Raw genomic sequence first — 27,861 nt, forward strand, 5'->3', positions numbered from 1 at the left:
TGCACTTTATGGCCGGCCATCCTCGTCCCACTGTCGCCGACCTCAAAGCGCTGAAGCAGATGGCTAATCTGCACAGCGCTAGCGGGGAAAAATAAATAAAATAAAATAAAATAAATATGACCTTGAACGTGTATGGGTTACTTTAAAGTGCAAAAGTAAGCTCCTACTCCTTACGCCATTTTATGGCAGTTCGGTAGAGACTAACAAGAGCATCAGGATAGCTGTTCTTAGACATCGATTAAGGTCGGACAAATTCTCAAATGTCTGCGGGACCTTTTTCATGGTGCTCCTTGCGGGACCTTTTTCATGGTGCTCCTTGCGGGTCCTTCACGCTCTGAAGCGCCTGGAAGGAGCCACCAGCGCCATTCGCCTCCCCTGGGCTCTCCCGCAGCCAGGCCTTGCCACTGAAGGGCTGCTCCTGGTGAGCCTCAGCCCCACACCTCCCCGCACACGCGTATCAGGAAAATCCACAAACGCCAGAGGTTTATGTCCAGAAAGGCGACAGAGGAGTCCTGCAACTTTACTCGAATAAAGGCTTTGAGTCCACTGGGGCACACGCCCGCGGGGTTTTCTCTCTCTCACGTGTGACACCACAGAGGCGGACCGGTCCCTGTCACAGCGCACTGCTAAATACAGCGTCTGCAGGGAGTCCGCAGTGCCTGTAAACAACCTCTGAGAACCGAGCGTAACGCCGAAAGGGACAACTTTCCTAGGCCGGTGCCAGGGGAGCCGGAGCTGCCTCACAGAGGCGCGGGGGGCGGAGACAGGGCGGCTGCAGGCCCGGAACCAGCAGGGCTGGCCCGGACGGGGAGGAGAGCGCTGGCCATGGCGGCGCCCGCAGCGCTGCAGCGGAGCGTGGTGTCCCCCGCGGGCAGGCACTCCGCCTCCCTCATCTTCTTGCACGGCTCAGGTGCCTGCTTTCCCTCCCTTCTCTCTCCGCTGCCCCTGGGGACGGGGCGCTCCGGGGAGCGGGTGAAGCGGGCAGGATCGGCCCCTCCGGTGCTGCGGGAGGGGGGCGGCGGGACGGGGTGGCCGCCAGGACTGGGGAAGCGCTCTGCAGTGACCCTGTCCCCGCGGCTCTGCCCTCCTCGGGCCCGGGAGGTGGAGGCGGTGGGCGGCAAAGCCGTGTGCGGGTGCCCGGAGAGGGTCCCACAGGGACGGCGCCGGCTCACAGCGGACCGGCTTCCCTGGGAACACACGAGTTCTAGGAGATCACAGAACATGCTCCGTCGGAAGGGGCGCATCAGGATCGTCGCTCCTGGCCCTGCACAGGACACCCCGAGAGTCACACCGTCTGCCTGAGAGCACTGTCCCAAGGCTTCTCGGACTCTGTCAGGCTGCCTGGTGCTGTGACCACTTCCCTGGGAAGCCTGTTCCAGTGCCTAGCCTCCCTCTGGGTGAAAAACCTTTTCCAGATAACCGGCCTTACGCTTCATCCCGTTTCCCCGAGCCCTGTTACTCCCTAAATTGCCTCTCTCGGAGGGTAGCCACGTTCAGAGCATGACTTTCACAGTTAAAGTGGCTCTTGCTGTTTCAGAATTGGCATGAGAGTACTCTTGGCACCCTTTTAAAACCCGCGTTCATTTACCGACTTCTGGTTGTTCAGAAGGGCCCTGTCCATGTCCAGACTGGCTTCATGGCCACCCTCTGCAGAGGGGAGTTACCTTCATCAGTGACAGGTCTGAGGGCAGGAGGGGAGCCTGTGTTTTGTTCGGTTTAATTCCTTAAAAGCTGTTTCTAATGAGCTAAATAACAGCAACAAGGTCCACATGACATTGAAAAAAAAATCAGTAATTTTAGGTCTTTATTAGAACAAGGACTTGAGAATCAATACTACTGAGCTGCCCATGTGAATATGGCAACATGCTCAACACTTTCCCTGTCTTTTGCTTACTTTTGCTTTTAGCTGGTGCTTCTGTATAATTTAACAAAGATGTGTGTCCTTACTAAATTAGTTTCATTTTTATAATTTTGCTTTTTAAAAATCCTGTGAGTAAAAGAATGAAAGTGAAAGAGTTTGTGTTCAAGTTTCTTGTTAATGCTAATGCTTTAATGCTTAAGGAAATAGTTTTCTCTAATGTTGGAGGAGTAAGGGGAGATTATGGTTAGAGGTTGATTCCACATGTGGTTAAAGTACTCTACAATTTTTCTCTTTTTTTTTTTTTTTTTTTTTTAATATGACTTTATTCATAATGTTAGTAATGGGGTGGTTTTATTTGGTTTCTAGCAGTTAGGCAGAATAGAATCTAGAACAGAAGTTGCCACAGAGCTCTTGCTGTGGGCTGGCCTGTAAACCTGAGTTGTAAACCTTTGTACAGCACTTATGATGGAAAGTGGCAGTCAAATGTCACGAATCCATTTTGTTCGTAATGCTTGCTCTAGACAAACTGTAACAACTGCAGCATGTAAATGCAAAATGGTATAGAAAAATATTAGAGCAATCTTGGTACCAGATTTAGGTAGAGGTTCCATTTGGTAGCTTGGCAGGAAGGCGAATCGACATAGCACATATGTAATAACTTTTTAGGCTGAGGATTACAACTTTGCCATGTTGTAACAATCACAGAATCATGGGCTGGAAAAGACCTTTTAGAACATCGAGTCCAACCATTAACCAAATGCTGCCAAGTCTGTCACTAAACCATGTCCTTAAGTGCCACATCTACACATCATTTAAATACCTCCAGGGATGGTGACTCAGTGACTTTCCTGGGCAGCCTGTTCCAGTGCTTGAAAGCCCTTTTGGTGAATAATTTTTTCCTGATGTCCAGTCTACATGTTACATGTTGTTAAATTTAAACTTTACACAGAAAGAAAACTTGGAAATACAAGCTATATTTGAAAGTAAAGGAAGTAATATTTTACTTGAGGAGGGAGAAGATAATGTAGCTTCCATCAGTCTTTTTCAGTTTGTAAACTGACTCAAAGCAGAATCACTCATCATTTGCTTCTTTTCGTAGTGTTCAGAACATATAATGCTAAAATTTCAGAAGACCCTGAAAGACTAGCATTTCAGGAGGTTTGTTGGCTTGTGTTTGATGTCACAGTTTCCTCTTTTCCTCTCTCTCCTCCAAGTTCTGTTCAAGCAGTCAAAATACATTATCTGAGCATACAAGTGCTCACTTGTTTGAGTAGCATTTGGACCGTGACAGTTTTTGACATACAGAAGGTCATAGTTAAATTTTCTCTTACAGAATTTTCTGTGACCTTTTAGTGGACAAACTGTTCAATGGCAGGAAATGTTTCTGCAGATCTTTGTGAAGCCTAAAAGGTGGGAATAAATAATAGAATAATGATTTGTCCTACATCATTAAGGAATTTGTAAAGGCCTAGGTCTCAATTTTGTAATCATTCAGATAGTTGGTTGACTTATCTGAGGGTTCATTCTGTGCAGGTATTTGCAAGGCCTCACCCTGGCTTTCTAAGTGAAAAAAAAACAGTGTATAGGGAAAAAAAATGATAGTTCAAGCCTCCCTAAGATACATTGTTTATAAATGAGGTGACAACAACCTTCAGGAAAACCTTGTATGTCAAGAGTGTCTTTGAAAAATCAGAGGTGTGTTTGGACTTCAGACCCCAGTACTTGCATAAGAAAAATGCTTGTGAGGGTGTGTTCTGAGGCATCCAGTTAAGGTGGTAACTTTGATTTTAATGTTTAGCTTAGCACAGGATAAGATTTGTGTCAGTTTTGCAACCCTGTTTTTTATTTGTCACATCGAATGCTTAGGTCAGAGAACAGTTCGTTCTAGTTATGCTAATTGTGCTTAAGAGGAAAAAAGTTGCTGGGTTTGAATCCTTCTTGCCTTCTGTTTTAATTTTGAAGATACATTAATTATATTTATAAATAAAACCAGCTGAATTTTGTTAGAGTGCTTAGGAGCAGATTTTCTCCATTGGGGAATTATAATAGTTTTAACAATGAATTGGTATATTTAACAATGAATGTAGGTGGCATTGTTCAAATGAGCCTGTGTAATGTGCCAGTAAGCCTGGCTAGGGACAGAGATTTTTTTTACTTTTGGTTTGGCCATTTTATTGAAAATAATGGGGTAAGTTCTAACATCAAACCAAACAATTTGAGCTAAAATAATATAGAATATTGGCAATTTGAGTTGATAATATGTGGGAACCTCAGCTTCAAGCAAGACTGAAGTCCTATGGCAAAAGTGGCAATAGTGAAATTCCAGTTTGCTGAGCCCCTGCTCAATTTTTTTAGGTTGAACATCCTTCCTACTGTAAACTATATTCCTTGATGGACCGGTTCCCTTAAGTTTGAAGTGTTGTATTACACAGTATTACACTGAGGACTTGTGTGTGCCTACTCTTCAGAGGGGTGGCGGTGAAGTTATAGCTGAAGATGCCAGTGGTGCAAAGACAAGCTGTCTATATATATGTGTGTGTGTGTGTGTGTGTGTATATATATATATATATATATATATCTACACATATACATATATATATATATGTAGATTTGTTTAAAAGGAGAAAATGCTATTTACAGAAGAATTCCCATTCATAGCATTTCAACCTGCAAGGGTTTTGGCCATAGGCTGCGTTGGTAAGACCAGGAAAAAAAAAACAGATTGGGAGTGCATCTCAACTAGTTTTCAAACAGAACTGTGTGATTAAAGTTTCTTTAAGAGTCTTCTAGACATTTTAAATTAATCTATCTCTTTATAAATTGTCTTTTTCCCTTAAAGCCTATGTGCAATGTTAGCATAATTAAATGAGAAGTGTTTTTAACTGGGTTCTGAAGTGGGTTAACATAAAATTCTTTAGTAAAAGTAATTAACTTTTCTAAGGGGAGCAACAGTTATTTTACCTCACTTTTTAAGATATTCATCAAAGCTTTTGTTTATCACTTAAGAAGAAATATGGTGAACTGTAAGGTATAAGGCCTTGTGTCTGCTTAGAATGTAGTAAAGTATTGATTAAACTTATCTTGTGCGATCTCTTAAGCGGTCTTTTTCTAAGAAGTTTTGAGTCCATTGGAAAGGGGACTGAAGTTGTTCTAGAAAGTTATTTTTTAGCATTTTATTGTATTAACTTCATAATTTCAAATTAAGTCAATCTGAAGTATATTTGACCTTGTATAATTTTCTTGCTAAATGCACAGAATAATTCTTGTATTCTTCTGTGTGATACAGGTGATACTGGCCAAGGAGCAAGAGCATGGATAAAACAAATTTTGAATCAAGACATGGCATTTCAACATATAAAAGTAATTTACCCAACGGCTCCTGCCAGGTACCATTTAATATATTGTAACTGTAGGATTAAGTTCCTTTGTTCCAGTGCTATAAAATACAGTTCTGTATATTGGTACAGATTGTCTTAACAATTCTTTCTTCTTTCTCATGTGTATAGTTTTTGACAAAACTGAAGCTCAACTATGCATTGTTGTCCAGGAACTGTGATTTTAAGTGGTTAAGACTAAATGGTTTCCAGAAGTCACAGGCTCTAGCTGAAATTTGGGTATTGTCCTCATTGTCACTTTCCATTTCCTTCATATAAGTAGAAGATGATCCTTTAATGTGTATTGTAGTGGCATTAGAGAGTCATGATCCAGATCACAATCCTACCCATAATAACTCCCATATATTAATTATTAAATATTGTGTTGTATTTAATGCCAGGTTTCAGTACTGAAGGTGGTCGATCTTTTTGGCAAGTAGGATATCCAAGATCCTCAGCTCCTGGAGAAAGGACTGGGAATTTAAAAATGCACATTACTTGTTTGAATCCTAGCCCAACTATTTCAAAAATAATTGAGTTCAACGTTTGCTGTAAGCTCAAGCCTTGTTATTAAATGACACTGTGTGTTCAGTGGTAGATGGAAATATAGATAAAAACTTTTTCCTGTAGGAATTTTAAGTTTATGCAGTCAAACATAGAGGTTAAAAGTTGGGCACCTACCCCCATTCTTAGTTATCCAAAGATAATATTGCATATAGAATATATAATTAATAACATTTATTATGTATGTAACATATATTAAATATATAATACTAAATTTTAGAGGTGTTTAACTTTTCTTAATACACTATTTTTAAGGTGTCTGTGGCTCTAAGTTAGGAAAATGTTTCCTTGAAAGGTAATGGAGTTGAGTTTCTTTCTGAATTTGTGCATTCAGATGAATGCTGAGCAGAAAAGGAAATTGTGACACAGACTTTTGAGGTACAGAAGTTTCAAAGTCAGAAAAAGAATTCTTGAAGGGTATAAACAAGTATAATAGCAGATTTTGTCTGGCATTCACTAGTACATTAAAAACCCCTTTTCTTTGACCATGTATTTTTTTATGGTCTACTTAGGCAGGAAAAGCAACTGAGAGATTGCAGTGTGAATGTACTCACTGTGTTACAGAAAAATCAAGCTCGTGAGTGGAAGCCTTTGAAGCAGTGTGTTCTGGGTTAGCAGGGAGTGAATGCCATTTTCTGTAAATAATGTGCTTGTTACTTCTCTGATGACAGGCAAAAGTAATGCTAGAGTTACCAGCGGCACATCACACATGCTGAGGGGCTCCACTGCTTCCCTACCTATCTGCACAGCAGATACTGGGGAAATGCAGGAGGAATTACTCCCTTGGGAAATGATTTTTCTCCCTATGTGATATACAGCCAGAGCACTCAGACAACATCTGCTGGGCCACTGCTTCACTTTTCCATCCCACTGCACCTCTGAGCTCCAGTCTTTTTCTTATTTGTTCTTGTTTCTTTGGGTAACTACAGATGTAAATGATGTATGAATAATTAACCAGCAAGATCTCTTGCCTCAAATGAAGGAATTTGTTTTTATCTCACAACTTTGAATTTCAATGCTTTGGTAAACAGATGGGAAGATAGTGTTGTTATTAAAATATGTGAATAAACTTTATTTCACCCTCTTTTGTCCTTTTTTAAGAGTAGGTTATTCTTGTTCTTTTCTAGAGCAGGTAGAGTCATGCATGAGCTAATTCAGAAGTTGCTTTTAGCAAAACAGAAAAGTTGTATATTCAAAGAATGTCAAATACCCACACTGTTCGTCTTTAACAAGCAAAGCACTCTTGTGTACAGCCGTGTGTTGCTGATAAACAGCCCTAGCTGACACAGTAAGATAAAACAGATGCTCCTAAGCACTGTTTGCAGCAATGCTGACGTTTGTGATCGTACATGTCATTGCATGAAACCAAAATAACAAAGCATTTACAGACCTATTTAATATTGTTTTGGTATTCAAGAACAAACCACACTACACTTTTTTGAGATGGTTTTGTAACAGTTGCCTTCCTTTCTTTCACCGAAAATAAAGGCAAGGCCTAGAACTTCCAAACTTGAATGGCAGACATTAAAGTAATTAAACTTGAAAGAATATGTTAGTTTTATGTATGTGTATACTTATATGCATATATGTTTTGGTAAGAATTCAAAAGGTTTCTGGCAGCAGGGGAGGAGTTCAGCATCCTTGTTGGTGAGACCTATAGCTGGGTGGTTATGGGCGTGTAGATCTGCTGAGAAGATTCTGAGTTCTTTGCCCACGTAGAGGCTGAGGAATGTGCTGGCTGGAAGTCAGGCTGCAGAGAGCTCTCCTCTGTGGGTCTCTAAGCTGCCACTGCACTGTCAGTGCAAAACTTGCCTGCAGGTTCTTGTGCTGATGATGAAATCAAAGAAAATCTTAAAGCTTGGCAACACCTCCTAGGATTGACTAATGTGCTCTTCTGGCAAAATACTGTTAATGTGGATGTACTTCATACTCTGAGCTCCTCTCTTTTCCAGGATAGCTTTGCACATGCACATCGAATGTTCTCTGTCAAAGAAGTAGTTATGCCAGTAGAAGCAGGTTTGATGATATAACTGCAAAGCTGGGGGCTTTGGCAGGATAAACTGCAGGTTGTGAATACCTCCTTTCTTTGAATAATATAATATAATATAATATAATATAATATAATATAATATAATATAATATAATATAATATAATATAATATAATATAATATAATATAATATAATATAATATAATATAATATAATAATTATATAATTAATATAATAATTTCCTTTGATGGAAGTTATTCTGCTGATAGATGTATAGATATGGTCTTATGCATTCTTCATGTCTGTTCAACAGAGTTTTAAAAAGCAGTGGAATTCACGTTTTTCAACGCAACATTGAAATTATTTTTTTATTTATTTTTTTTGTGAAGGATGAATTTGAGTTATACTTATGTTTTGTTTAGATTTTATCCCAGGTGCTGAAACATGCATATTTTTAATTTCTACAGCATCAGAGGTTCAGACATGTTTTGATTCAAGAGTCAATGTATTTGAAAATTATTTTGGAAAACCAATCCAGCATATAATCGGGAAGAATTCTGAAATATGTTTTTTGGCTCCACTAGCATTGATTTGAGCAAACACTAGAGAAGATTATGGGTAAAAGCAATGGAATGTTACCGAGCTGCATTTTATAAAACTGTTTTTTACTCTACTGTATAGGTCTCTGTAAACAGTCACACTTCTTTTTTTAAAAGAGATTTACTTTCCTTTAATCATTTTTGTGATAATTAAGGTTTGTACAGACAACAATCAGCTGATGCCCCCTGGACAGGCAGTGCTTGCAGCATTTTGTCTCACTTATCACACTGGAAAGTGCAGTGAGTCTCATATTTGGTTGTTCCCTGAGCAAAAACAACAGAATGTGGATAGTGAAACTTAGAGTTAAAAAAGGAAAACTTGGAAAAATACTAAGTAAGCTACATATAGTAAAAACCATGCTTAGAGAAAAACGAAAAGATATGTGGATTTGAAGGCTTGACGTGATGTAGCGAGAGTACTGACACCTGAATTTGGAATATTTTTGGAAATTAACTGCATTTACTTGACATATGTAAATTTTGCTTTAGAAATTTAAAGTTTTACATATTGCTTGGAGGTTTGGTTTGGTGTTTTTTTTCTGTAATATAGTAATATAGCCTACTGGGATACTTAAAAATGAGTAGAGAACTTCTTTTAGTTGTATATAGCTTTCTGTCAAGATTAGTGCTTCTGCACATAGATTAAATTTGTTAAACACAACAGAATTCTATTTTCTCTCCATTGTAATGTTAATATATATCTTAAAAAAAAAAAAAACAAGCTCAAATTGGAGCCCTAGTAGCTGATGCAATCCCTAAAGCCACGTCTACACTAATAGCTTTAAAGGAAAGGGTTTCCTTTTTCTCTTTTTATTTGGGTCAGGATGCCTACAACTTTAAATACTGTTTCAGCTGCTATAACTGTGACTTAAACATTAGGTTTCTATTGAGTTTCTAAATCAGAGCTGAATACCACCCAATTTAAACTTTTTTTTTTTTTTTTTTAATAGAAAGTGATAGTTTAAATTGGCATTGCGGGAGCTAACGTGGTAAATTTAAAACCATTTAGGCTCTGCTTGTTTTAATACATATACCTTGCCTTCTATAATTCCCTGAAAAAATCTCGGCCAAAGATTCTTTGCATTGTCTTGCATTCCATTCTGACAGTCCTCCTCTTCTGCAAGTCAGAAAATCAGCTGTAAATACTACTTGGCTATTTTATGGATCTTTCTGACATTCACTTAACAAACCTTTCTGTGGGACATAAGTCTCTGTGCAGAATTTGTTGTCTGGGGTGGGGGTGGCCCCAATTTGTTCTGATTTCCATTATCTTTATGTGGCTGGTAAGGACTAAAAGGCCCACTACTCCATCTTTTCACCTAAATCCACATCTTTGCTCAGCTCATGGGTGGAAATGAGCTTCATCTCACCATAGTCCTCATCTGGCTCTATCACAAAACCACCAGACAGTTTGGCACCACTCAGCTCCACTGGCAGCCTCTGCCTGTGAGAGGCCTCGGATTGGAAAAGCAGCAGGGGTACTGCAGCTCGGACTTGAGATGGATTGGAGGGGAGTGTGCACAGTGCCTATCATACTGTTTTTGGCTCAAGCAAATGTTATTAATCCTTGACTTTTGTAAACCCTAACCTCATTCATAAATTTAAGACAAAGGAGTCTTTTTTAAAGGTGGGAGCTTGAGGGAGAAATGGGGAAAGTTTGGGTTGGTATCATGGTGTGGTTCTTTCATCTCCTTTAAGTAGAAATTCAACGTGTTCTGCATAATAATGCTTGAAGTATGCCTGGATAAACTTTGTATTTTCCTTTTATTTCTGCTGTGGAATTAGGTGAGGAGAACTGCATATATCTAATGCTTACATCAGATGCTAAATAGCACGTGGGATGCACTAAACACCGAGATAACGATATGTCAGAGATAACTGTAGTCATGCTTGGGGAAAACAAATTAGAACATGATGGAAATAATCTTGGATTTCTAATTCACTTTACTACATTGTGCTCTTAGACATCCTTCCTCTTGTTTTTCTTCCCTCAACCGTTTTCCTGTACAGAAGAACTGGAGTGAGTGGTTGTTATATCACCCTTCCAACAAGCAGTTGTGGATTTCTAACTTATGTGCCATTCTGTGCTCTTGCTTTGCAGTCTTTCAAAAGATTTCTGTGCTTAGCTAGTGTCTTTCATCTGTCCTCAGTGTTGTTTGCCACCAGCTTGTGAAAGATGCCACTTTGAATCCCAGAGTGCCTTTCAGACCTCATAATGGAGAACTGATGCAGATTGGACCCTGGTTTGCCTCTTGCCACTTTCTTTCAGCTAATTTGTAAGGCAGCCACTATTGGTTGCTGAGGAACTGGCAATGTGTATTAAAGGTCTTTTATGGTCTTTTCAACCATAAAATTATTGCTGTTCTCTGATTAGTACCAATCCCCAGAATTTACACCACCTTCTCCAAAAAAAATCCCCCAAACAACAAAATCAACCCAGCAAACCAACAGAAACAAAGAAACAGAAACAAACTTAATTTCTCCCACTGAGTTTTATGCCGGACTCAGTTGCAGCTCCCTTTGTCTTGAATGAATAAGATTTGTCTCAAGTAACAAAAGCTGTCAGCACAGTATTTATTCAGGTAACCATTCTGTACCGGCTCAGTCAGCTCTCATTTCAGACCATGTGCATCCAGAACAACTCTATCAAAAGCATTTGCATGTGGTTGAGTGAACAGGCACAGCCTTTTCTGGAGAACAGCCAAAATTGCTCCTCATGGAGATGACTCTTGCCTTCCTTTAAGTATTTTTTTTTTTTTTTAAAGTATAGTTCTAAGTTAAAGCTGCTTGAATTTTGGACTCTTCATATGCTCTGTTACCATACCACAAAGCTTCATTGTTAAGATATGCTGACCCTCAGGTTTAACACAAGATGTACCTTGGACTAGAGTTTCCAATTTATATTTCCTATTTGACTAGCTTGATACTCTGCTTTCCTCCCCATTTCTTTTAAAATTTGCTTTCTCCTTCAAGCAGATAGTGGGAATTGAAAAGCATATTTTGGACCTAGATTTTCTATTGAAATGTAGTCCTGAAATTCAGCAGTGACATTATGCTATGAGAGAATTTGGAATTAGGGACTAACTTGCTTTCATTCAAAAAACCTGCCAGCAGCTTTAAGAGAGTCAAGACTTGCTTCTAGAACCACTCAATATTTTGGATTGGAAGGGACATTTCAAGGTCATCTAGTTTAACACCCCCCCCCCAGCAACGAGCAGGGACATCTGCAACTAGATCATGTTGCTTGGAATCCCATCCAGCCTGTCCTTAAATGTTTTCAGGGGTGGGGCATCTACCACCTCTGTTAACCTGTGTTGGTGTTTCAGCACCCTTATTTTAAGAACCAGTCTTCCTTCTATCTTGTCTAAATCCAACCACTTCAAATTGAAAGTCATTCCCCCTTGTCCTATTGCAAAAGGTCCCACTAAAATGTGTGTTCCCATCTTTCTTATAGGTCCCTTTAATTACTGGAAGGTTTCAATAAGGTCTCCCTGGAGCCTTATCTCCTCCAGGCTGAACAAACCCAACTCTCAGCCTTTCTTTGTGGGGAGAAGTGATCTGATCATTTTTGTGGCCCTCCTCTGGAACTGCTCCAACAGGTCCATGTCTTTCCTGTTTTGAGGATTCCAGGACTGGATGTAGTTCTCCAGCTGGATTCTCACCAGAGCAATGTGGAACTACTATGATAGTGTGCCCTGTAGATTTTTTTGTCTTCTGAAAGACAATGTTACAATTTGAGAGGCCCTCAAATCTGAGGGCCTCCTATCTGAGAGGAAGTGGTTTTGGGAAGCAAGAAAAATGGAGGATTTCAGTATTTTATTTTTTTTTATCTTTCTTTGTCTTTATTTCAATCTTGAAGCCCAACTTCACTATAAATTTCCAGTTCTGTCTGACATTTTGGAAAGTTCTGTCTGGAAGCCTGTAAGCCAGCACCAGTGGTCTGGGTTTATGTGTCTGCTAATTCAGGGTGATCATAGTGCTGAGCATGAAGGCAGTGATGCAATTGTGTATCAGGAGAAAGAGTTGGGGGAAGAATATTTGCCATTTATCAGTGTGCTGTCTTCTACTCTTATTTAAAGCAGCTAGAACCGCTGGCTTGTCTTCTAACTTAAAATGTTGGATAGGGACTGTGATTTATTGAGTAATGAACAAAACCACCTGTAGTTTTATGTGAATCACTATGTTAATAGCATCATTTTGGAGATGAAATTCACCATGGTTTGAGATCTGAAATTGAAAACTGAACCTTTTGTAGCATCATTGAGTTACTCTCCCCTTCTGTTAAGATAATTTCAGACTAACTGGCACAATTCTAAACATGAGTAAGAAGGTCTAGAGGATATATTCATGCTTCAGAAAGGTGGAAATAGATGGTGTTGCTACTACCTACTTTCATCATGTTTTCTTCAGTACTACAGAACTGAGGTTAGCAGAAACTAATCTGTCTTGAGTTTGATAAATCTGTAATGCTATGTATTGCTTTGAAACTTTGCAGTGGAATCAGCAGTGAAAATTACTTCTGTCTGAGATAGAAAGGATGATAAGTACTTACAAAGATATTACAGGATATTTTTTCCTTTTAAGACATTGAAGTATTGTGTAGGATCCTCTTGAGACTGCACTCTTATGCAAGAGGTGTATTGATCTACAATGACATACTTAAAAATAAGAGCTATAAAGTAATCAGAAAACATGATTTAGAGTGATTTGAGGATGTTGGGAAGCATTTTAAAGATTCCAATCTTCTAATTCCTACAGTTTATTAAATGTTTGATATTAGCCATGTCTCCTTTGCTGTCCATTTTCCTAACTTTTAAATCTTAAGAGAGAAATTCATACAAATTGAACTTTTTTTTCTTTTGTCTCTTAAAAATGGATACAATTTTGGAAACTGGATCTACCCAGAGAGAGGATTCTTGATTCTTGTTTTCTTATATGCATTTGAATCTTTTATGTGCTCCAGAACAAGCAAAACATACTCATGCACACCCATTAAAACCAAATAAGAAAAAATACCCACACCGCTTGAGGGACTCCATGTTTTCATTCCCACTTTCAACAGCACACAGTATTAGAGACAGAGAACTTTATTTCTAGTATAATTTTTAAAAGACAGTAAAGAAAGTGAGGCACAGATGGACTAATGGTATGAGTTTTAATTAAGAAAGCAAAAAACATTCCAAACTTAAAGCTGATTTTTTTCATCTGACATTGTCCTTAACTGACCATGTTGATCTTGTTGGATGGAGTTTCCACTCCACTCTGTATTTTTTTTGCTTTTGCATATTTCAGTCCAGCTTCTCATGTCACTGTAACATAGAGATTTTTTTTTTTTTTTTTTTTTTTTTTTTTTTTTTTGTGGTTTAATTGTATGAAAAAATTTGGTGCTGTATTCTTGGAGCTCTACAGATGGTTCCATGCCAAACATATTTGTTTACCGTGGTAATGTCTGAGTTGTAGTGTGCCAGCTAATAAAGGGATTATTTAAGGAAAAAGGTGAATGACTAAAACAGATGTGCCAGTTGGGTGAACCATTAAAAGAATCTAACTTCTCTGCTTTATGTAAAGGTTATTTTTAATGAATTTCTGAGAACTCAAGAGTGCTTGCAAGGATGCTTTTGAAGCATATGAAAGCCACTTTTCTGTTTGCTTGGGGGTCTTTTCCAGTAGGCTTGAAAGACATTGGTCTTTCATCTGACTTATGAAGAATTTGCAAAGAAAGCAGGTAGAAGTCCTGAGTTTCAACATCTGATCAAGTATTATAATCTCATGATGAATATTGACCTGTTTTAAATGTCAGGATCTTGTCATTTAGTTGTGGGGAAACATGTTTTAATATTTATGGAATATCAAAGTAAATTGCTGTAATGCAGTATATGTATGTATCTTTGTTCCATATAAATCCTGAAGGTCAACCTGCTGTAATGATAAATTCAGGTCAACCTGCTCTAGTAATACTAGAACCTTTTACATCATTTTTTTTATGCAAGTATTAGGTAGTCTGACTTTACTAGAAATGAAACACTCTGGCTGCTAAGCATTTTAACCAGGTCTGATGTAAAAGTGTTTGAGAGAAGCTAAAATCATGGATTTTTAAATGCTGTTTGTCTGAGCATTTCGTCTGTTGTACATCGCATTGTCCAGGAGACTTCCAGAAACTCCATTGATTCTGCTCTTGATAGATTTGACTGGAATGTCTCCTCTTAGAAACTGACTTTTGTGAATTAGGTATTTGTAATCTTATTTCTTAGGTGTTGATCAGTTCATTCGAGAAGAATCCTGGAGACAGAATTCTAGAGAGAAGAAAATAAAAAACAAAAGCATTTTAATACTGTGTTTTAAACATAGCTTTAGGTTGTTCGTTATCCAAGATATTTCCACTGAATTTCCTTTTAATTTCGGAGTTAACTTTTTAATAGACAGCTAAGGGATAACTTGGAAACTAATAGCTCAGTATTTTGAATTCTGGTGCTTAAGTGTACAGTTTGTTTTGAGTTAAGGAAATGAGGGGTTACTTCAGGCACTGGACCACATATTGTATGGCACTTTCAATAATGGTACATTTTAGGTACCCTGAAGCTCTGCTGAAAAAGATGAACCTGTAGTATTTCTGTTTGTACCTATCTGTCGCTGTTTGTTGCATCTTTTAGTATATTTTTCTTACCAACTTTTAAGTTATGGACTTTATTTTTGTGTTCATGACAACAGGCAGAAGAAAATCTATGTTCTCTCATTTTTTACTTTTATGACCAATAAATAATAAGTACTTTAAATACTTATTAATCATATAATTAATTATTAATTAAGTAAAAAATCACTTATTGATATTAATAGTGCAAATAGTATTATCTTGAACACTCATCCTAGTGTACTGGTTTAGAAATAACTGTTTACATACATGAAGCCTCTGATGTTAATAAAGGCAGAATTTGTTCCTTCATTATGAATAACTGAATTAATGGCTTTCTCATTTTAGGTTAGTTGTGGTTTTGTTTAATCCTAGTATTGAAAAAATTCCAGAGACAGCACAGAAGTCAACTTCAGCATTTTCAGTGTTTTTCCATGCAGAAATATATCAAAATTTGTCTGTTTTGTGGATAATGATTATAATCTGATCTGAGCTTAAGTCAAAATGAAGAATTTGCCCTGGTTGAACATAACAAATAAGGGTTTCAAGGGGCTTTGTTTGAGATGATCAATCTCATAGCAGTATGTTTTGTAATATATTGTAGGGCCATTGCAAGGCAATTAGATCACCTTTCTTGGGATTTCAGGGCTCTATTAATCATCTTTATTTAAAACCAAAGAAAAGTCTTCTTTGAATTGAAGGTTTCTTGATTATCTAAGATTTGGGCAGCTTGTTGAAGCACTTAAAATAACATTCAGACAACACAGTATTGTGGTGGGGAGTATCATATCTCTTGTATGTGCACCAGTCCAGTAAGCACATGGCATTTCTTTCAGTTATGTTTATGAGATACCTACCCCATTAAGATAAGGATAGCTGTATTTATTTGACGCAAAGAAAAATTGGCAGGTGTTTTTAATACCTAGAGGTTCATAGTTCCCATCCTCTGTCAGTTTTGTCAAGAATTAGGCAATTGAATTCCATAAAGTTATCTTGTTTAGAAGTTATTTCAGTTTGTCATATTCCAGCATGGATTTCAACCCTAACTTCATTTAGGATTAAGGACCTCTTGACAGGCTTAAAGATTTAAAATGTTTAGCTGACCTAACCAATCTTAACATTGAACTGGCTGAAAACTGCAAATTTTACATAGCTTCCAAATGTTGGCTTCATTCTTGAAGGACCATGACTTCAATGCAAGGAAATGCAATGTGACTGGATGTAAATGGAGTTAGATCTCAAAGACGTTTATTCTCTGCTTTGCTGAAGATACACTGAATCATTTTTATTCATTATATATGCTCAAGGCTTTTAATCCTGTGCTTGGTTAATCATTTGTTTTCTTTCCTTCCACCACTCCAGGCCATATACACCTATGAAAGGAGCCTTTTCCAATGTGTGGTTTGACAGGTATAAGATCTGTAATGACTGTCCTGAACACATTGAAAGCATTGATTCTATGTGCCGGGGCCTTACAGACCTGATCAATGATGAGGTTAAGAATGGCATTGCCAAAAACAGGATACTCATAGGTAAGAGATTTGTTTATAATGTCCTTATTGTAATGGCTTTTTTAATGGTTAAGAGACCATCTTCTTTGAATTTACTGTATCATGAAGGCTCATGAGCATGGCTTGAAACTGCTGAACAGCCTTTTCAGTAGCCAATCCTCAGCAATATTGAATCCTTATTTAAACCCTTATCAGGTGGGGAATGTGCCTAACTGTAAGCGGTATCCTCAGAATATAAAACTGTTTTTATTGTCAATGGTCATTTGTAATCATTATTTAAAATAGAGTGGGCAGTGATTTACTTTGAGAAGTACATAGTTTTACTATTTCCTTTAAGCCCTTTTCAAGGATGGAAAAGTACACTTTCCAAAAATGACGTGCATTTTGGAGACTGGAGATGTAGCATATAAATAATCATGAACTTTTCCTTACTGCTCTAATAATTTTGGGTTAAATTAATTCATGCAGGAAAAATGTGCATGTTACACAGCACTAAAGGTTAACACTTGATAACAAATGAAGTATTAGCTGTAGTAGTTCATATGTGTCTATCTTTATTTCTCTTTCCACAAATTTCCAGTAACTTTCACAGTACTTTTGTGAAATAGATGGTGGGATATTGAGGCACAGGAATTGAGGGTGATGAAATAGCCAATGGCAGAGACAGAATGAGAATTCAAAAGTCCTTGGCTCAGTGTTCCATCTCTAGACCACAAACTATTTCAGGTTGGGAAAAAAACTCTTAAAGTGAGATCTTATAAATGTATGTCCAACTGAGTCATGCCATCAAAATCTTGCGTGGTCAAGCCACTACCATTCAGCCTGGTGTGTTTTCCCTGTCCAGCCCCATGTTGCTCTGTGAAGGCCTGTGCTTGCTTTCCCTTTCTGGCTCATTGCCCTGGCTGCAGAATGCATTGTTTTGGATGGCTGTCAACAGAGTCCCTTTGATCTGTCTTTCCTGTGTTGTTACACCTGCTGGCTTGGAAGCAGCTGGAGAAGTGCAGGTGCTTTGTTGTTGAGCGAGCTGGAGATGCTCTGTGAACAGATCCAGTGTGCTACTAGGCTGTTTTCCTTTGCTCTGTAGCCTTCAAAATTAGAAATAGCCAGACTGCGAAGTATGAAGGTTGTTTTCCAAGTCATAAGCAGAGTAAGGAAGTTGGCATGCACTGAGTGTTTCATCCCGTAGATTCTTTGGAAGTCCCCGTCTCTGTGTGTTTGCATTCCTCACATATAAATCAGAAATAACTGTACTTGTTTTGTCATTCTTGAGAGCTCTGTTTCCCCACCTGACAGAGACTACAAGCATACATCCTCATGGTTCAGTCCAATATTTATGCAAGAGGCAAAATAAGGCAGCCTTGAGTTACTTTGTCCAAAGTACAGAAGGGGACTCACGTGGATGCATGAGAAACTTGGTAGTGGAAAATTGTATCACTTGTGGCTGTACAAGATTAAGTGTTCTTCCACAAAAACTTTGTGCCTTTTCTGCACTGTTTTGATGATTAACCAGTGTGTGACGCAGTGAAGAATGAAGCTTAGAGATCCTCTAAAGTCCCTATGCATAAAGGTGACATTAATCATCTTAGATAGAACTTTGTGCAAATAATTGCCCATCTTCTGGCATTCTTTCTTACAGGAAACTAGGACTTTTGTAAAGGCACTCTGCAGATTTATAGTATTCAGCCTGGAGAACAGAAGGCTCTGAGGAGACCTTGCAGCACCTTCTGATACCTAAATGGGCCCACAAGAAGGCTGGGGAGGGACTTTTTACAAGGCCATGTAATGATAGGAGAAGGTGGAATGGCTTTAGACTGAAAGAGTGTAGGTTTAGATTAGATATTAGAAAGAACTTTTTTTACTTTGAGGGTGGTGACACAATGACACAGGCTGCCCAGAGAAGCTGTGGAGATCAATCCCTGGAAGTGTTCAAGGCCAGTTTGGATGGGGCCCTGAGGAACCTGGTCTAGTAGAAGGACTTCCTGCCCATGGCAGGGGGTTGGAACCAAATGATCTTTAGTTTATTCCAACCCAAACCATGCTGTGATTTTTTGATCAAACGAAAATATGAGGCCAAATCAGTATGTGTGCACCAAACTGTAATGGCCACTTGAAAAGGAGAAATGTGTGGCCTGAAATTTTTCTGTTTGGGAGATTGGTGTACAGGAGATAATGGAAGGTTTGGTTACTTGCTTAGAATGTCAGATAACTGAGTTCAGTCCGATCTTTTTAGACTTCTCTTTGAAAACGTCAGGAATATCCATCTGGTACAAGAAGATGAAGCCTAAGGTAACAGATGGTGTGCAGACAGTGGGCTTGTCACTGCTGGTACCATGGAGTTGGAGGAGGCAGTCTTTGCGAGGTAAAGGGAAAAATAAGACATTTATAGCAGAGGCAAACCAGAGTGAAATTTTGCTGTGAATTCATAGTTCATTCAGTGCTGTTGAGTCATGTTGGAGATCCATAATGGCAGTACTGGTACATACCTTATTATGGAAAAGGGGGACAAAATAGTTGAGAGAAGCAACTTGAGAACTTGGGAGTCTGTGAAGAACAGCGGGGACCTTTTTGGGGAGGGTCACAGAAACCACAGAGCAGAGCAGTTATATGAAGGTACTTACAGGGAGTGAAATGCTCCTCAAAGGGTTAAGGAGAATTGGGTTAAGTGACCATTTTGTAGTAAGTGGGAGTTTTAATGACTGGAAAGAAAACAAAATTACTATGAGGAGTGTAACAAGATTGAAGGTTATGGTTTTATATGGAATAGAGGACTAGAAATTACAGGCTGAGGGTGAGTGTCAGATATTGTTGGATGAGGGCAAGCGAGGTGTTAGGCAGGCAGGAAGGTGGGCAGCTGCTGACAGCTCAGAGGTGTGGGATAAGAAAGCAAGATCTGAGGGAGCACTGTGCAAAGGTGAGCAAGTGGGAAGAGACGGGGAGCAGCAGTGGACTCAAACATGGAAAATGAGAAGCCCAACACCTGGTCTTCTGGGGGATGATTCCCCTTCTTGAGATATTCAGACTTTCCACAAGGGTCAGGATAGTGGGAGGATAAGAGCATTTTCTCTGAAAGAAGTTGTAACCTGCACTGTTTGCTTCAATAGCTCTGAAATCCACAGGTGGCTGCTTGTATAGAAGAACTCTAGATCTCAGGATAGAATCCAGGTTGTACAGTGCCACTCCTCTCTTCTTTACCAAGAAAAATGCTGGTGCAGCCTAGAACCAGCTGCTCTATGAATCTACTTCTAAAGAAATAAATTACTTAGTTTACTGGATCTAAAGGAAGTCTTATTTTTAAAACATCCATATTAATTTTGTGGCATGGCTCATCTACCCATTCCTATCTCCTAACAGTTTCATGAGTTGCTTTCCTTTTAACACAAGTCTTTTGAAGGAAGTAGACTTCTGATTAAGCTTTATTTCCCCTGATCTTGGAGGAGGAAGGAAGGGAGACTAACAGCAATACATAATTATTCAAAAAAATAATTATATCATCCCCAGAATTTAATAATGGTACTTAGTTTTTAGCCAGACATTCTTGTTGAGTTACTCTTACTGGTCTTCCTGGCTAAAGCCTTTATCCTTGTAAATAGTCCTTTAAGTAGGTTTGTATTGACTTTGGAGATAAAAGACTGTTATAAATTTAGTCAAGTTTTGACACTTGGAGCTTTGATACTATCCTTTCTTTAAAAACAGGATATATTTCTTCTTTATGAATGCCTGAGTTCATTGCTGAATTGGCCAAACAAGCCACAGTTTAAAATGTGGTACAATCATTTCTTTTTCTATCTAAAGCTAAATTGGTTTTTCAGGTGGCAGTGGTTTTGTTTTTTGTTTTCTCATGTTGGTTGTTCTGTTGTTTTGGGGTTTTTTTTAACTGCTTCCATAGTGATAGTGCACTGTAAAATAAGTCCACTTCAGTGCAAACTATTCAAGATTTCAACAATCTTATTCAAGAAGCTCTTGAAAGAAATGCCCCTCTCGTTTTTTGAGCATTTTGATAGGGCTCACTGTAGTCAGCTACACGTTGGTGAAAGGCAGTCTTTTTGTTCTTTTTTTATTCTTAATTTAGCACTACTTTCCTGCTTTCACAGGTCACTTTTTGTGTAGCGCAGAAGTGCTGATCCAAGCACGTTGGTCTCTGCCACCTGTAGTCACTCATGTAAGCAGCCAGTGAAAATAAACTTTCCATAACAGTCCTGTAGATTTGACTAAATGCCAAAAAACACATGCATGACTCCTGACGCCTTGTGTTATAACAATAACACAAGACACACAACCACTTTTTGTTTATTGCTAGACTTCTTACATAGCTACTGAACCATGGTGGAAGTAACATGAAAGCTCTGTGCTGCTTGTAAATATTAGCATTTCCTTCTCTCTCAGCGTGTGTGAGAATGGGATGGAGGAGGTGGAATATCTTGGATTTGACACCCTAGAGAGCAAATGCTATAAATATGTGAAGATAAAAACTTCCAACAATAAATCGTTAAAGCGTCGAGCTAACTATTTCACTCACAATCTTGGCATTTTATGTTTTTGGCTTCTAAGCCTTTTGCTGTCACTCATCCTATCTTGTATCTTCTGTCTTTATTAGGAGGACTTTGTCTTCCATTCAGATGTGCTTACAGCCTTGATCTTACAGAGTAAATTCGTGGATTTATTTTGCTGTTTATCTCTGCAATTCAAATGAATTTTCTCTTTCTGTACCTCCCATTATGTGACTTTGTGGTTTATCTAAATTGTGCCTGAGATTCTGCGTTCGAAGCAGTACTGTTCGTCCATCTGCCCCATAATACCTGCAACATTTTATTAATTTTCAGTGCATCAGTGTAAATTTTCCTTGCATTTATTCTTTGGGGTAAATGTTTGCTTCTCTTGGTTTTGAGGTTTTTTTGGTATCTGAACTGGCCATGTTTTTCTTTTGGATCTCTGCTACTCTAGCTCATACATCAGGAAGTAAGAAGAGACATTAACAAATTAATCTTTCTGTTTCCTTCATAAGTCTTTCAGTAGGAGGTGCAATGCTAATTTTAATGAAGCGTAGCCTGTTACTTGTTACTTTGTTTCCCAGCATTTGGTGGTGTCACTATTAATATTACCTAAAGACTGAAAGGTGACACATTCTCAGTATGGCAAATGACTGGCTTAGCAAATGATAGTGAAGATTAGAAGTAAATAAGACTCATAGCAATAGACTCAAAAATAATTCAGTCATGATATTGTCATCACATACAAGATAATCACTTTGGTAAGAAAATAATTATAAAGTGAATCAAGTTCTGATCTTTTCAGCCTTACTAGGAACTGTTGAAAACATATCCTTACTCATCTTTGATAAATACCTGAATTCAATGCAAAATTAAATGGATGGATGGGCTTTTAGAATGCTTGAGAGTTGTGCAGACATGCCACAGGGTACAAATTAACCTGTGCTTTTTCCACAGTTGTGCCAACAGAATTGCAGAAGAGTGAGACTCCACAATATTTGCTATTCTATTGTCATGTGCCAGGCTCAGCTCTATTTAGGCAAATCCTTGCCATTACTTTTCTGACTTCTTGTAAAAGATCTCTGCTGACAGAAGGTTCACAGCTTTGCAGAACAACAACCTCTCTCTGTGCTTCACTACTCTTTGCTTTAGAGAGCTATTTTCCACTTTTCTTTCTGTGATTCAGTTTAGAGTCACAAATACAGTGAGCAGAAAGGATAGGTTAAAGGATAGGTTGTTCTCTTCCCTTTTCCTACGTTGTGCAGTTATGCTGACAGTAAAAGTGACAGGTAAGTGTTGCAGCAGGGTAGTGCTGTCATCTTCTCTAGAAACAACCAAGAAAACACACTGGGTAAATGAAGGAAGCCATAGGTTGGTAGAGTAACATCTCAATAAAAATCGATTTGAGAGTTTTCATGGATTTTATTTTGCTTACAGCGCTAAAAATTATGACTCCTTAGGCACACATGTTGGGTTCCCCTCTATTACCCATAATAGTTGAAAATAAAAGTGTAAGTGGTTCTGGTTTTACTGCGATATGTTTGAAACAATTGTACACTTGTTTTTACAAGAAAGTGGTAAAACTCGTACCACTTAAATATACATTTCAAAATGTGTTTTGGCTGGTGAGAAAGCTGGGGAGCAAATTGATTCATGTTCCTAACAAGAGCAAGTGGCTGAACAACTCGAGGGAAGTTGCCTTTGTTCTTGTAAAGACTCAAATTTGTTGCTCTTGTAAAGACCAAGTAACAAACAGAATAACAAGGTTATCAAAGGTGGAAACCATTGATTGCAGTTGTGCTGGTGTGCAAGGTTTTTGTTTAATAAAGTTCCATTAAGAGATTAAAAGAAGAAAATCACTGCTGTGAGGAAATTCACTTGAGACAAAGTACATGTTTGAGCACTTAACAGAGAAGCAGTGTTTAAGGAGTTCTGTGGAGAAGGGAATTTGCTGTTCCACTGGCATTTGTACTCTTTGCTGATATTCATTTGTGAACACTGTTAAATGTATATAATAATTCCATTCATTGATGAAAATGGAAGGCCAAAACAGAAAGTCAGCGTCTTTGCAGGTGATGTGTAGAACAAGATTGTGCTGTTACTGTTAATAGAAGGTAAATCACAAAGTTGCTGGGGAGAGGGGAAAGTAAACTGGAATGTAGCTTTAGGGAGAAACTCTTGATAACAAACTGATTAAAGCAACTCTAAGTTGAAATACTAAAAAAGGAGAAATTGAGAATGAAAAATGTTGTGAGAATGGAATGAAAAGGAGGCAAGAGTATGTAATATATTTTAATAATAACAGAACAGGCCAAGACAATTTCTAACTGTTCTGGTGTAGCCTTATACAACAGAAGAGTGTCTTGTGCTGTGCTGGCACAGGCACTGTGTGCTGGAAGATTCATTTCTTGCCACTTTGTTACCAAAGCTGTACTGACAAATGTGAAAAAATACAGGAAAGATGAAGAACAACTACTGCAGAGAAACTACTGAAGATATATTGCTTAAAACAAACACCCCAAACTACACCCCTACACCCAAGTCCAAATCCTAATCTCTTAAGAGGTTTAGCTTCTCCTGTTCCTTTTTTTTTTCTTCAAAGTTTGTGCACTAGATATGATTCATAACTACTTTTTTTCACATGGCTGTGATTTCTAGTATGGCAAGCAGCTTTGAGCACGTTAAAAGTTCTACTAAAAGAGTGAAGAAGTTATATTTGTTGTTTCCTAATTCCATAATCATTATAACAAATGGACTAAGACATTTTACAGTCAGATCTAAATGGTTTGGGATGCACTTGGAAATGTCAAACCTGTGTGAGCTAGAGAGATGGTTTTTCTTTAAAGAAGATTGCACAGCTAAAGGACTTTCTGAATTTAGGAATAGCTCATTGCAGCCACTAAAGTGATGCATGGGGGAGAAGGCAGTTTTTAGCATTCTCTTATGTATACAGGACAGGAGATACAAAATAAACCTTTGTGCTGGATAATAAAGTTTGTCTTTTCTGAGATGCAAACACGTTGTTAGACAAAGTACAAAAAAAGAAACAAATAAAGCTGAAGTCTGACAGTAGGTAAATACTTGGTTTCCTGAACCCCATATAACGTTCAAGTGTCATCACAGAAAATATTATTGTTTCAGACAAATACAAATGGGAAGCAAATTAATACAAATTAAGATCTTTTGCAAAAGTGAGCTGGATTTTTGTTTAAAAGGCTCCTAAGGCCATTCACAAGCTCTGAAAGGAATATTTTATCAATGAAAAATGGCAACTGTGGTGAGGGTTTCTGCTTTATTCAATCAATACATTTCATATGAGAAATTCAATTTCTGTTCACATTGTGTTGCATCATCCTGTGCCTGAGATTGCCTGAATTTACTTACAGATTATATTCCAGAAAAGAGTGTTTTAGTTTTAGTAAAGTATTGCATGGGAGTTTCCTTCTGATTCCAGTTCTTTAATTTGGAAGTGTTACAACTGTGCGATTTCAGCAGATCTTTCTCAGCTATCAAGGTGAGTCACAAGCAGCTTTCTTCTTATTGCAGAGGGGTGTTACCTAAAAATCAGCACTACACTGAAGCAGATTTGAGGTCGTGAGTGCATCCATGAGTGAACTTTCTCTGTGACTTGAAGTGTTTTACATAATTGAGTCTTTTGTATGTGCTCCCCTATTAGTGTACACAGAAACCTCCTTTGTGAGTCAGGAAGTTAACACAAAGAGGTAGGTGCTTTCCTGAACTGGCATCCTGAGCATTGTCAAGCTAACTTTGTTTAACTGTTGTGAAGCATTAATCACAGTTCTCATTAAAATAGGTATGAGGGGGGAACTGAAAGTGAATGTACTTTTAAATTTAAAACATACTGGCAAACTCTGAATTTCCATGCATAGTCTTTGTGTGTCTTGGAAGTAGATTGAGGTCAAGTAGAGAAGTAGATTGGTGAAGACCTTGCAATGTTCTGCCCATCTAAGGATAAGATGTTGCTGTGTCATTTTGATTTTGTCTAACACTCAGATGCGATCTGCTTAGCAATGCTGTACAGTTTATGTATTCTTCATGCTGAAATTATCTGTATACATGTACTTTTGAGTTTTGTTTACTCTCTGTCATTCCGTACATTTGTTTTGTTTAATATCTGTACCTGCCTCTTGTTTTTGCTTCATTCAAAATTTGAATTCTTGTAGGAGTTCTTGACTGAGAATATCTTTTATGTGTTATATCAAACATATACTGAAATTGTTCTTGTAATTGAAAAAGTAGTCTGCATCTATAAATGCTTATTCGGATTGTTGCTTTTGAAACATTTATACCCTCTGGTGTTTTCTTGGAGGTGGTTGTGGTATCAGGTGATGAACTTCAGGTATTCCCATGCAAATCAAATTCAAAGAGCTAGTACTTTGTATTGCATTTTCTTGTAGTAGTATGAGCCACATAAAAGAACCATTACCTAATATTCTTCTAAACAGAAGGTGACTGCATTGTCAAAGACTGCTGGTGAGTAATTGCAGACAGTGTGCCAGATTGTGACTAACTGGGTACAAAATTTTAAGATTAAATCATTTACAAACTAGTAATGACTTTTCAATGCAGCTTTTCTTCCTGTAATCTGAAATACTTAAAATGGACTTCATTTTATGTGTTGACAAAGCATTGTCTGTATTTATTTGTAAGCAAATGCAAAATGATTTCTTAGAGTACAAGTGCTTCTTTTGGGGTTTTGGGATGACAGCATTCTTCAGAATGAACAAAAGGAAATTAAATACGTGGCCAGATTGTGCATAAGAAAATAAAGGAAACTTCACTCTTGTCATTATCTGGATACAGTCAATGTAATGGCCTCTGTACTGTGTCCTTGTTAAGTAATGTGGTAGTCTGGATTTCTTTCCTAATGAGTAAGCATTTGTCATTTAAAAATCATCCCTGAGGAATTATCTTTAGTAAAGCATTAGTGTAGTTGAAGAGACATATGGATCACAGAAGGCCATTAATTCAGAGATCCTGTTAGAGCTCAGGGGGAGTACATTGCTTTTTTTCCCTATTTATTATATGTCCCACAGTATAGCAACAAAAATGTCCTCAATGCTAGTTTAATGTGAATGCTCATTGATTATATACAATAGAGATCTTTCATGTGTGAATGCTGCTAGCCTAGGGGAGAAATAACTTGAATACAAAAAGCAGTGAGAATAACCTGTTCACTTGTTAATGTCAGAGTATGTATGGCTACAGTATTCACCTGCCTGGTAGGGACCATACACCAATGGCTTCTGAAGTAATGGTATTTTGGCTGTTCCTTTTTGTCCTCTCTCAGTAATGAAGCACTGCTTTAGCTATCCAGTGTCTTAATGGCATCATGCTTTGATTTAAACATCAAGCTATGCCATATAGTGTCCACATTCAGGTTGGATGTCAGAAGGAATTTCTTCACAGAAAAGTTGTTAAACATTGGAATGGGCTGTCCAAGGAGGTGCTGGAGTGTCCCTGGAGGTGATCAAGAAAAGACTGAATGTGGAACTTGGTGCAATGGTCTACTTGACAAGGTGGTGTTGGGTCATAGATTGGGCTTGATGATCTTGGAGGTTTTCTCCAACCTAAGTGATTCTGTGGTTCTAAAATCATTGTAACTTTTATGATACTCAAGATGACATTTTTGTTGTATTATGTATAAAAGAAACAAGTCTGAAGATAAGAAATTCTACATTGGGTTACAAAGACTTAAAGAGAAATCCAGTCTTTGTTTCTTTTGTTGCATCCTAGGAGGCTTTTCAATGGGAGGTGGAATGGCAATGCATTTGGCATATAGGTTTCATCAGGATCTGGCAGGAGTCTTTGCCTTGTCTAGTTTTCTCAATAAAGACTCTGCTGTTTACCAGGTGAGTGTATATTAGATATTATGGAAAGCCTGCTTAGCTACTTGGAAAACATGGTGATTAAAATTCACTATATTCACATGTTTATACATCTGAGGCAGTTGATTTGTATTCTAAACTTACACCATTTCCAGGAAATAGATAATCAGAGTATTAGGGAAGTGAGGCTTTAAAGCTGTCTTTAAATAGTGCTTTATTGCGCTTGTTTTGCACAGACAGTGCAATATTAAAGTGTAGAAGGAAATTAACAAATGAAATGCTTTACTAGTTGTCCTTAATTGTTAAGGAGTCTGTGTAAGCATAACTATTCTTTGAAAATGTGTGCATTATAATGCTCATGAGCCCCATTTGCTGTCATGATTTTTTTCTGTTTCTCTTATTTGGAGAGGGGTACCTTAAGGTTTACCTTAAAGTAAACCCTATCATTTGTCAAGAGTTATTGCATTGGAATTTGAAGGCCATTTTTTTCCAATATTTCCTTATTTGCTTCTATAGAGATAGTACAATATGACCCCTAAAAAGTAGATCAGTAAATGCAATAAATTGTCACCATGTAATTGTAAATATTCTTTTGAAACTTTTGGCAGTATATCTGACTCACAGTGTCTCCTTTCCATCTAGGCTTTGAAAAGCAATGAAAGTGCTCTTCCAGAATTATTTCAGTGCCATGGAACTGCTGATGAACTAGTTCTCTACTCATGGGGTGAAGAGACCAACAAGATGTTAAAGTCTCTGGGAGTATCAGCATCACTTCATACTTTTCCAAACCTCAATCATGAGCTGAACAGAACTGAAATAGAAAAATTAAAGTCCTGGATTGTAAAGAAATTGCCTGTTGAAGCACCAAAGGCAAATGAATAAATGAAGATCCAGCCTCATACTTTCTGATTTTTCATAGTTTTAAAATCATGTGTGACATATATATGGGTGTCCCATATCCCTTATATAAGCACAGCTTCAGGCAGACACTTTTATATT

The 27,861-nt window shown here is 38.1% G+C and overlaps 1 protein-coding gene across 1 annotated transcript; it reads left to right on the forward strand.

Moving 5' to 3' along the window:
• The first annotated feature begins 687 nt into the window (after nt 1–687).
• On the forward strand, nt 688–27,761 carry LYPLAL1 (lysophospholipase like 1). Its single transcript, XM_058835883.1, has 5 exons — nt 688–910; nt 5,148–5,247; nt 16,378–16,547; nt 26,771–26,886; nt 27,505–27,761. The coding sequence occupies exons 1-5, from the start codon at nt 826–828 to the stop codon at nt 27,742–27,744; spliced, it is 711 nt and encodes a 236-aa protein (XP_058691866.1). The 5' UTR covers nt 688–825; the 3' UTR covers nt 27,745–27,761.
• The last annotated feature ends 100 nt before the right edge of the window (nt 27,762–27,861 follow it).

This window comes from Poecile atricapillus, chromosome 3, assembly GCF_030490865.1.
Source record: "Poecile atricapillus isolate bPoeAtr1 chromosome 3, bPoeAtr1.hap1, whole genome shotgun sequence".
Lineage (NCBI taxonomy): Eukaryota > Metazoa > Chordata > Aves > Passeriformes > Paridae > Poecile > Poecile atricapillus.

What these genes read in the sequence shown, in the direction of transcription:
- LYPLAL1 (XM_058835883.1), top strand. Translation starts at nt 826, where the DNA reads ATGGCGGCGCCCGCAGCGCTGCAGCGGAGCGTGGTGTCCCCCGCGGGC. An exon ending in CAAAAACAGGATACTCATAG is followed by an intron (nt 16,548 to 26,770) that starts GTAAGAGATTTG and finishes GTTGCATCCTAG; the next exon opens with GAGGCTTTTCAATGGGAGGT. An exon ending in AAGACTCTGCTGTTTACCAG is followed by an intron (nt 26,887 to 27,504) that starts GTGAGTGTATAT and finishes CTTTCCATCTAG; the next exon opens with GCTTTGAAAAGCAATGAAAG.